Consider the following 10,138-nt stretch of genomic DNA (forward strand, 5'->3'; position numbering starts at 1 on the left):
TGAAAGTCCAAGAATATATGGTATATCGGAAAGATTGGATAGTAGGTAGAGGGGGTTGTGTGGACCTGTGTACATGAAAGCATATTGAATCATTAGAATGTGTTGAGATAGGATCGGACAGTGTAGAAACTCAGTGGGTTGAGTTAAGAAATAGCAAGGGGAAAAGGACCCTAATGACAGTTGTATACAGGCCTCCAAACAGCAGCCTGGATGTGGATTAGAAATTACAGCAGGAGATAGAAAAGACGTTGTCAAAGGTCAACGTCATGATAATCGTTGGAGATTTTAAATGATAGTGGATTGGAAACACCAATCCACTATTGGACATCAAAAGAGGTCATTTGTAGTTTTTCTGAGACATGGCTTTTTTAGAACTGCTTGCTGTTGAGTCCACTTGGGGATCGGGAATTTGGAAGATTTTAAAAGCTTGCAGAAGAAAACTAGAAAACTAAAAAAGAACATTTGGCAGGAAAATATGAATTATGAAAGGAAGCTGGGGACTAACGTCAAAGAAGATACCTAAAGTTTTTTTTTAGTATATAACGTGTAATGAGAGTTGTGGGTGGATATGGGACCAATAGAAAATGACTTTGTAACTATTGCAGTGAGACACGCAGAGATGGCAGAGGAACTGAATGTGTATTTTGCATCAGTCTTCACAGTAGAAGAAGTCCGCAGTATACCGGACATTCAAGAGTGTCAGGGAAGTGAAGAATGTGTAGTTTAAATTACGACTGGGAAGGTGCTCAGGAAGCTTAATTGTCTGAGAATGGATAAATCTCTTGGACCTGATGGAATGCACCCTCAGGTTCTGAAGGAATTAGCCGGTGACATTGAGGAGACTTTGACAATGGTTTGTCAATAGTCGATAGATTCTGGCATTGTCCACGATGACTGGAAAATTGCAACTGTTTAAGAAGGGTGGGCGAAAGCAGAAAGGATACTATAGACCTGTTAGCCTGACATCAGTTTTTGGAATAGATTGCTGGTGAACCACAAAAGGTTCACACTTCACTGCCAGGCTCCATGAGGGGTCCAGTGTCAGCAGACAGCTGGGAATTGGCAGGGAGGAGCAGACAGCAAATTCTGATCTTCTGTGCACGTGTGGTAATGTTGAGAAAGCGGTTTGGATTGAAATTGCCGGCTGTCTCCTGTGGAATGTCGAGTTCGGTATGGTCTGGCTGGCAATAGGTGAATGCACTCCAGTATCAGAAAGACGACTGGAAAGCTGTTTATTTGTAATTCTGTGTTAGCTTTAGATGCTTGGAATATTTTCAGTGATACCGATTTTGCTCTTTTCAATGATAATAGTACATGTGGTGGTAGTTACAAACTCACAGTGGAACAGTCACAAGGATCAGAAAGTAACGGAACAAAGAGGCATGTTGGGATATTAACCAACAAAACGGATCTGCAGTTTAACAGAGACGAGATTCAACTCTGCCTGGTTCAATTGATGATGGGGTTTAAGCTGGACCCGAGAAATGAGCTGACAAATTAATCACTATATATTTGATTTGTGAAAAAGCCCGAGGTTTATCAGGAGAATACAGGCTAATGAATGGCCCTTCAGGTCGAGCATTAGGCGCATGATGTGATGTCAGACAGCGAGGTGTAAAGTGGTTCTCTGTTCACTTGCAAAGTCCGTCAAGAGTCACACACTAATGTCACCTGTCAATCATTGTCTGCATCCTAACCTGTCCAAAACTGAAAGTGTTTGGAAAATTGGTCAGGGGATTGTAGTGGTGAATTTAGGCTCAGTGTATCTGCAAACGAAAACACTTTTCTTGATGTTGACCAGAAACATTGTGGGATGTTCATAGCCCAGAGGTGCCGTTACACCGGTTCAGTCGGTCTGATAAATTCAGTAGAATCTAAACTCAGTGTACTTCCCTCTCACTTACGTGATACTCTGGCCCGGTGAAGTGATCATCGCCCATTAACATGAATCCGACTCCCTCCACACCCTCCTCAATCGCCTGCTCCAGTCGCTCCTTGTAGAATCTCGTCAACCGGAAAAGTTGGTGATCCTCACAATTTGACAGGAAGGCGGAGAAGGCCGAGTTCAGATCTGTAGTCAGTCACAGAACATGAAATAGTAGATGTACACGATGCCAATTTAAACCAGTCCCTTCTTCAGGAACATGGTCAATATCCCTCCGTTCCCGGCCTACGCATGAGTTCAAACGTTTCTTCGATGCTGCCGAGAGTCCGTTTCTAGTCCCTCCCTCATTCCAGAAACTGATCTATTTCTAAGGACAACATGCTTCCTAGATCCCTTTTGAACTTTCCCTTCTAACCTTAATCCTATTCGCTCGGGTATTTAACATTTGCCCTGAGTTACAGACTAGCTACCTTAGCTATGCCTATCATGAGTTCACACATTTCTCTGAGGAAAGGTCTCAGTGTCCACCGGTCCGGAGAAAGCAACCCAAGTTTGTTCGACCTCTTCTGGAAGCCAATATTCTGTAATCATTGCTACACACATCTGCATTCTCTCCAGACACTCCACATGATTCTCGCGATGTGTTTATCAGATCAGTGCACAATATCGAATGTTTTTCTTAACCAAAATTCTTCCAGATACAACACAATTTTCAAAAATGCATACTCACACCTCCCACTTGCCGTTGCACGCTGCCAATTGTGTTGCCAATTTCAGGAAACTAAGCACATCCATCACAAGACCCGTCCGTACATCAATCTTGCTAACGGTCCCAGCAAACACTGTGCACGTTACTCGCGAACGAGTAACCTCCCAAAGTTCAACTCCTCATATTTGCCCTAATTCATTTTACCTGGTGACTGTCTGTTCATATTTATAATTGGATGCTGAACATTTCGACAACAGTCTCAAATTTACAAGACAGCGCCAACTTCTGTAAATCGACGAATCAGTCCACCCATGTGATTATGTAATCGTTTTGCGTAATGCATAGTTTATTACTAATTTATATACATCAGACACAACGCATGGCGAAGCAGTGACCCTTGCGGACACGACTAGTCAGAGACCTTCACCCAAAAGAATGCTCCTCTAGTCCTGACTCTACTTTATGTCAGCGAGACATCTTTGAAATCAATATACAAAGTCTCTGCTTAACATTCCTGAACCGGAAATCTCGATTGTTGATATCCCTCTTGAGATGCGGCCTCACCTGCTGTCCGTCCAGCATTGTGTGTGTTGCCTTCTCTACTTACTCTCTTGTTTCAATTTTATCCCGTTCACCATATATTGGTAGCTCACTCAGATTCCCTGTTTAAAATTTATCCTGCTCGCTGTCTCCTGCACCTAGCCCATTCTCCCACAATATACCGTTCTTTAACTCGGCCACAGAAAGCAGACTGCGGGAAACAGCCCGCACCTCCACTGTCCGACAACCCAAAAATCCGGGGAGAATTCAGCATTTCCCTTCCCAAAGAGAAAACAACATCTGTTTCTCTCACTGGCTGTCGGAGGCGTTTCCCACATCAGGGCGTCCCAAATACTGACAGGAATTCCATCTGCTCCCTGGACTGTTACATTGCCCGCTGGTGTATTGCTGTCTGAGTGTTACCCACACCCGCCTTATTCAAGAGCTCCTTCTCCTTTCAGTCAGGTGAAGATTTGCCCGGAGTTATTCGGCTATTTCCGTTGTTAGGTCCCTGCGCTGGACCTGATGAATTGTTCCATCGCTCAAGGCCGCTTTACCAGTGCGATCAAAGACACCGTTTGCTATCACTGTTTGTGCCCCTTTAGCGCCCACGTTTATTACTCTGAATTATTGATGATTCGACTAGACGTGTACCATGATGACAGAGTTTTAACGAGAAAGAGCCCAGTGAGCATACCTGTGTCCATTTTGAATCTGACTGACGTTGCTTGCTTGCCGTCTGCTTGTCCGCCTTCCGGGTGGAAGGAAGTACCACCTGCTGGCTATTATCTGCAGCAGAAATAAACCAGAGTGAGTCGGTTCCTCTGCCCTTCATAATTTAAAACACTTCTCTAAGGTCGCTGCTCAGTTTCCTACATTCCAGGAAGTAAGGACATAGAGTGGCATCCTCTCCCCAGCACTGAGGCCTTCCGGCCCTGACAGCACACTCACAAATCAGCCCTGCACTGCTTCCACTTTCATCAGGGAGTAAGGACATAGAGTGGCATCCTCTCCCCAGCACTGAGGCCTTCTGGCCCTGACAACACACTCACAAATCAGCCCTGCACAGCTTCCACTTTCATCAGGGAGTAAGGACATAGAGTGGCATCCTCTCCCCAGCACTGAGGCCTTCTGGCCCTGACAACACACTCACAAATCAGCCCTGCACAGCTTCCACTTTCATCAGGGAGTAAGGACATAGAGTGGCATCCTCTCCCCAGCACTGAGGCCTTCCGGTCCTGACAACACACTCACAAATCAGCCCTGCACAGCTTCCACTTTCATCAGGGAGTAAGGACATAGAGTGGCATCCTCTCCCCAGCACTGAGGCCTTCTGGCCCGGACAACACACTCACAAATCAGCCCTGCACTGCTTCCACTTTCATCAAGCCTTTTCAAACGGGGTGGCTGGAACTATAATTTGTATTGCGAACACAGTCTCACCAACGACTTATAAAACGGCCCGATTGTGGTTAACAGAACTCTTTGCAGTTGGAACTACCCGGTTTCAATTTCTGAAAGTTTTTGAGAGTTTGCAGTTTCTCACCGCGATCGTATGGTTATCCTCCGGATGATCCAGTTTCACCCGAGTCTTAAGACGTGCCGGTGGGCAGCTCGTAAATTGTCCTACGACAAGGTTAAATCAGGGGACTTACTGGGCTGATGTTATCTCACAGAAAATAATGTCCCAACTCCTGCACTCAGGGCCCTGACTGCTGAAGGACAGCGTGGCAAGCACCGCTTCACAGCCCAGTTTCGCCGCAGTGAGTGAACTCATCTGTCCCTCTGGTCTCTGGCAATCTCAGACCATGAGCCGCTTGTTGCAATATTCAGAATGAAACTGAAGACCAGAATAGTGTTAGAAATATAGCAATATAGAAACCATAAATCATTAAATAACAGTAAGTGGGATCAGTCCAGGAGTAGCCTATGGGCTCAGGGTGCCTGACACTCCGAGGGAGGAATTGTAAAACTGCCGGATGAAACATTAACAGCCTCAGACATGCGGGTGATGCGACTCCAATGGCTGAAAGTGAGAAGGATCTGCGGAAGCTTCTAATGAGCGTGAGAGAAGAAAGTGGGAAAGTTGACTTGTTCCTCAATACACCGGCCAGCCCTGTCAACTTCGTGGTAATAAATGGAAAGGAAGTAGAAGCAGTAACAGATTTTGTCGGTTCAAAGATTTGTATAGATGGTAACTGCAGCCACGAAATTAAAAAAAAACAAACAAAAAAAAAAAAAAAGCTCTTGTTTCCGGACAGGGCAGCAATGGGAAAATTAGATAAAATTCTAAAGCGCAGGGACATGACATCGTTTACGAAGAACCGTAGAGTCGGGTCTATGGTATTTCCAGTTGCGATGTATGGCTGTGAGAGCTGGACTGTTAGTGAGGCTGATTATAAAACAATCGACGACTTTGAAACTGGATGCTGAAGGAAAGTGTTAAGAGTGCATCCGACAGCAAGAAGATCGGACAAGCCAATGCTTGAAGAAGTAGAGCCAGACAGCTGACGAGGAGGCTTGAAAATCTCCAGTGGGTTGGCCACGTGTGGTGCGCGCGAGGGCAGTGGGCGGGGCGGTGAGCTGGAGCGCGCGAGGGCAGTGGGCGGGGCGGTGAGCTGGTGCGCGCGAGGGCAGTGGGCGGGGCGGTGAGCTGGAGCGCGCGAGGGCAGTGGGCGGGGCGGTGAGCTGGTGCGCGCGAGGGCAGGGGGCGGGGCGGTGAGCTGGTGCGCGCGAGGGCAGGGGGCGGGGCGGTGAGCTGGTGTGCGCGAGGGCAGGGGGCGGGGCGGTGAGCTGGTGCGCGCGAGGGCAGTGGGCGGGGCGCTGAGCTGGTGCGCGCGAGGGCAGTGGGCGGGGCGGTGAGCTGGTGCGCGTGAGGGCAGTGGGCGGGGCGGTGAGCTGGTGCGCGAGGGCAGTGGGCGGGGCGCTGAGCTGGTGCGGCAGATGTGGAGGCTGCAGAGTCAGGGATGGGGAACGGGGAGCGCGTCCCTCGGTCCCGTACTGTGCTGGCCAGCTCACTGAATGAGTCAGAAGTTCGACACCTTAATACAGCTGGGGCACACGTTTAACACACAAAGCTGAACGCAAATCATTAAATCAAGCAAACCTCTTGTGTTCAGATCAACTATATAAATAACATAATATCTCCTTTCACATGCTAGTAAGCTCACATTAATTGAATTGTCAGAGTTTTTTCAGTCAACGCAACAAAACCCATAATTGGACTACCCGTCTAATCGAAACTGCCGTGTAGATAATGAGAACACGGCTGAACTGATCTAAAATGTCATTACGTATTCCCCCATGCGGATCCCTGCATCACTTCAAGACCGTCTTTGCTTCCACTGGCCATTGTGGAGAAGAGGTCAAAACACCCTCAATCGACACAGGAGCAATAGATGTATTGGTCTGAAATAGGAAATTCCGGAAACAGAGACGGTGCTTGCAGTTTGCATCTCGCACCCTTGCATTGAAACTGTTGGGCGCTGACCGGTGGTAAATGTCACTCGTGCAAACAGAAAACAGTAGGAACACAAAGAGCACCAGCAGCAGAAGTAGCGTAAAAAAAAAACAAATATCTCCTTGTTCGCTGATCCAAAGCACAGACAACTAGTTAGTTGGAAATAAATATGAAAAAAAAATCGGAAGTTGAATTATTCTCACCTTAATTCCCCAAGAACATTCTGACAGTGTGGGTACTGTGGGCCGTTTCTAGAAATACCCCGCCGTACGCCGCACACGGAACTTTCGTAACCATGGCAACACACAGAATGCTGGAAGGAACTCAGCAGGTCAGGCAGCATCTCTGGATAGGTGTAAACAGACCCTTAATCAGGACTGGAGTGGAAAGGGTAAGGGGGCAGATGATTGACTGATTCGGAAGGTGGGGCTTGTTGTTCTGTGAGACTCGGTGCTCAGGGTCTGTGTGTAACCGGCTGCCTGTCTGTGCACGTTCCTCAGAACAGGGAGCGGCCGTTCCGCTGAAATCCAATCCAACCGGTTCGACAAGACACTGTGGTTCAGATGTGAAGGCAGTTTAATATTGTATTTAACCAATGGCGCGATGTAAAGAACACGACCTGGGGCCTCCAAGGTGACTGGACTGTCTCTCCACAGATGCTGCCTGGCCTGCAGAGTTCCTCCAGCATTGTGTGTGTGTTGCTCGGATTTCCAGCATCTGCTGTTTTCTCTTGTTCGAGAGAGATCGGTGACGGGTCGCTGTCCCGGGGGATATTTCATATGTTTCTACCAGGGTGAAAGGTTCCTTCTGCTCGCACTCAGTTGCACCCAGCACGCTTCTCTTCATCCATCTGGACAATGGACTCGATAGCACGAACACGTCAGGACTCCCTTTTCCCATGAAGTTCACTCCCGATCCCGAACAGAGCCGAGCCTCGCTGAATTGTTGTGCAGAATCATAGACACCACTTACCTCTGATATCGTAACCGGTTGGTGATCAGTGTGGTCCCGGGAAAACAGTCTGATATCGGGGTGTGACGTCAATGGGCCTGGAACCGGTTTGTTCTCCCTGTCCGGAGAGTTGAGTCGATGCTGCTGCTCCCGTGGCCGCTCGGCTGTGAACCCATGGACAGGGCCGGGTGAGCCGGGGTAGAGCGGGACTGCCGCGGTCCGGGTCACACTAACTCTCACCGGCTCAGGACGGGTCTGACAGCAGGAGGAGGCGGGAGTGGGATCAATGAGGCAACCCTAAAGAGGAAAACAAACAGGCTGCGTTAACCTTTCTGTCCGGATTTCCGCGTTGATCGCTGCTTTTTCTTTCATCGCAACAAGTGGGGCAGAGTTTCTCTGTTTAACCCAGCCAGTCCCAGTCTAAAAATTTGATCCAGCCCGGGTTCTGGGAGGGTTTGAATTTCCGCCCCCTGTGTGTAAACAGGACTTCCCGGTGTAGGTATTTTCAGCTCCAACGTCACTCAGCTGTTCAGGTGCGGGGAGCCGCCTTTCTGCTGAAATTAATCCAAACACCTCCGACCATATATATTCACACTCAACTGTAACAAATCTGGACAAAGATTTCCTCAGCGCCTCTCGATTCAGGGGAATTGATAAACATAAGGTGCTGGAAACTCGCGGCAAACAGGGCAACAACTGTAACTGTTAATGTTGCGAGTTCGGGGCCCTGTGTAAATCATGTCAGAGATCATCTCGCTCTTCCCTGCAACAGAAAGGGTTAAGTACGATATTGAAGTGACTTTCTTTGCGCCTGCCTGAGGGTGTTTTTTTTTCAGACCCGGTTGCATTTGATTTCTGGAGTGGGGCCGCTCCCTGTTCTGAGGAATGTGCGTGAACAGGCAACAGCTCACACACAGGCCCTGAGCACCGAGTTTCACAGAACAACAACCCGAACCTTCAAATCAATCCATAATCTGTCCTCTTCCCCCTCCATTTCCAATTTCACTGATGGGTCTCTGCTTGAAGCATTGACATTGTCCAGTTCCATTGATGCTGATCCCTATATCCCCAGGATCGGCGTTCTCTGTAACTCTGCTGATCCAGTTGACCACAATATCGTCCGGATTGTTGGTTTTGCTGGCAAAGAACAGCCGAGCTGATCCCTGCAGCACTCCATTGTACTCAGGCCTCCAGTCAGAGAGGCGACCATCAACGACCACATCGCGGCTTCCCCCACCAAACCACTGTTTAGTTCAATTTACTGCCTTATTTTGAGTGTCCAGCAACTGAATCCTGTTCCCAAGTTGAACTTTGCAAATGTCCACTTAGGTAACATGCACTGTCTTGTCTTTTATAAGAACGCTGAGGCTCGACCTACCAGGCACAACGCCAACCTGACCATCCCGAATCAGTCAAATTCTACCCAAATAATCACAGATCTGGTCCCTTAGAATAGCTTTCAATTACTGTCCAACTACTTATATCAGGATTCCCGGCCTCGAATTTCCTGGTTTATAATTGGAGGTTTTCTGAATCAGTGGAACAACATTATCTATCTTCCGGTCTTCCGCTACCTCACATGTCGCCATGGATGATTTGAAGATCTCTGCTCGGGCCCTGCAATTTCTGCACTTGCCTCCAGAGCATGCAGGAGAGGTCTGGACTGCAATCTCTCAGCAAATCTGCTCCACTGAATCCCACAGACTGTTGGATTGTCTGTAATATAGCCCCATTAATGTGGTCATATCTTTCTTATTCCACAGTTCTGCCCATGAAGTCTTTCCTGACTGAGCACTGCCGGGACATTTTCCCGTCACCCCTCCCCCATTTAATCCCACATGCACTGTCGCATCTAAAACAATGGAAACCCAGAGCAGCCATTCCTGCTCCTCCTGCAACCAAGCCTCACGAATGGCTACAATGTCACCACTCCACGTGTTGATCCATGCCCTGAGCCCATCTGCCTTTCCTTCAATGCTTCTGGCACTGAAATGTACGCAGCTCGGAACATCAGTCGCACCGTGGTTAACCTGCGATTCCTGACTTTGTCTGTGGTCCTAACAACTCAACTCTCTTACTCCCACTCTCACCCCACAATCCTCAGCTTCTCTCCCTAACTCACACGTCACTCCATGTTCACTCCTATCCCTCACACTCTCCCTTGAGCTCACATATTCTCTTCCTCTCTCCTCTCTATCTCCCCCTCTCACCCATTTCTTTCAATCTCCAAGCCTCACTATCCTTCTCACTCAACTAGTCACCAACCGTCCACTCCATTTCTCTCCCTTTATCTCTCCCCTCTCAAGCTCTCTCTCCCATCTCTCTATCTCCCTCTACCCCCCCCTTTCTCTCTAAACCTGCCCCCTCTGTTTCTCTTTCCCTGCTGTCTGCCCTTACACTCATTTTCATCTACAGCTGCCTGTTGATCCTGTTCACACCTCACTCTGCTCCGGCCCCTCACCCTCACCTCGACAGCACTGAAAAGATTCGAAGAATCCGTAACTGGGAACGCGCAGGTTCCAGCTCGGAGGTGATGACCTTCACATTAAGGGATGTAGTCACGATTGGGAGAGCATGGACTGATTTATTTACA

General features: G+C 48.3%; 1 protein-coding gene across 3 annotated transcripts in view; it reads right to left on the reverse strand.

The window, feature by feature from the left end:
- Window positions 1–7,691, reverse strand: part of LOC132389000 (NACHT, LRR and PYD domains-containing protein 12-like) — a 41,215-nt gene extending 33,524 nt beyond the window's left edge. The window contains exons 1-3 of one of the 3 annotated variants that reach the window (XM_059961415.1): window positions 7,567–7,691; window positions 3,832–3,923; window positions 1,905–2,071 (exon numbers count right to left, since the gene is read on the reverse strand). In XM_059961415.1, the coding sequence (XP_059817398.1) occupies window positions 1,905–2,071; window positions 3,832–3,841 (177 nt within the window). In that variant the 5' untranslated portion in view covers window positions 3,842–3,923; window positions 7,567–7,691. Of the gene's footprint in view, window positions 1–1,904; window positions 2,072–3,831; window positions 4,499–7,566 lie in introns of those variants that run through there. The other 2 variants (XM_059961416.1, XM_059961414.1) reach the window with 2 other exon arrangements.
- Between the last annotated feature and the right edge of the window lie 2,447 nt (window positions 7,692–10,138).

Source organism: Hypanus sabinus, unplaced genomic scaffold, assembly GCF_030144855.1.
Source record: "Hypanus sabinus isolate sHypSab1 unplaced genomic scaffold, sHypSab1.hap1 scaffold_457, whole genome shotgun sequence".
Taxonomy (NCBI): Eukaryota; Metazoa; Chordata; class Chondrichthyes; order Myliobatiformes; family Dasyatidae; genus Hypanus; species Hypanus sabinus.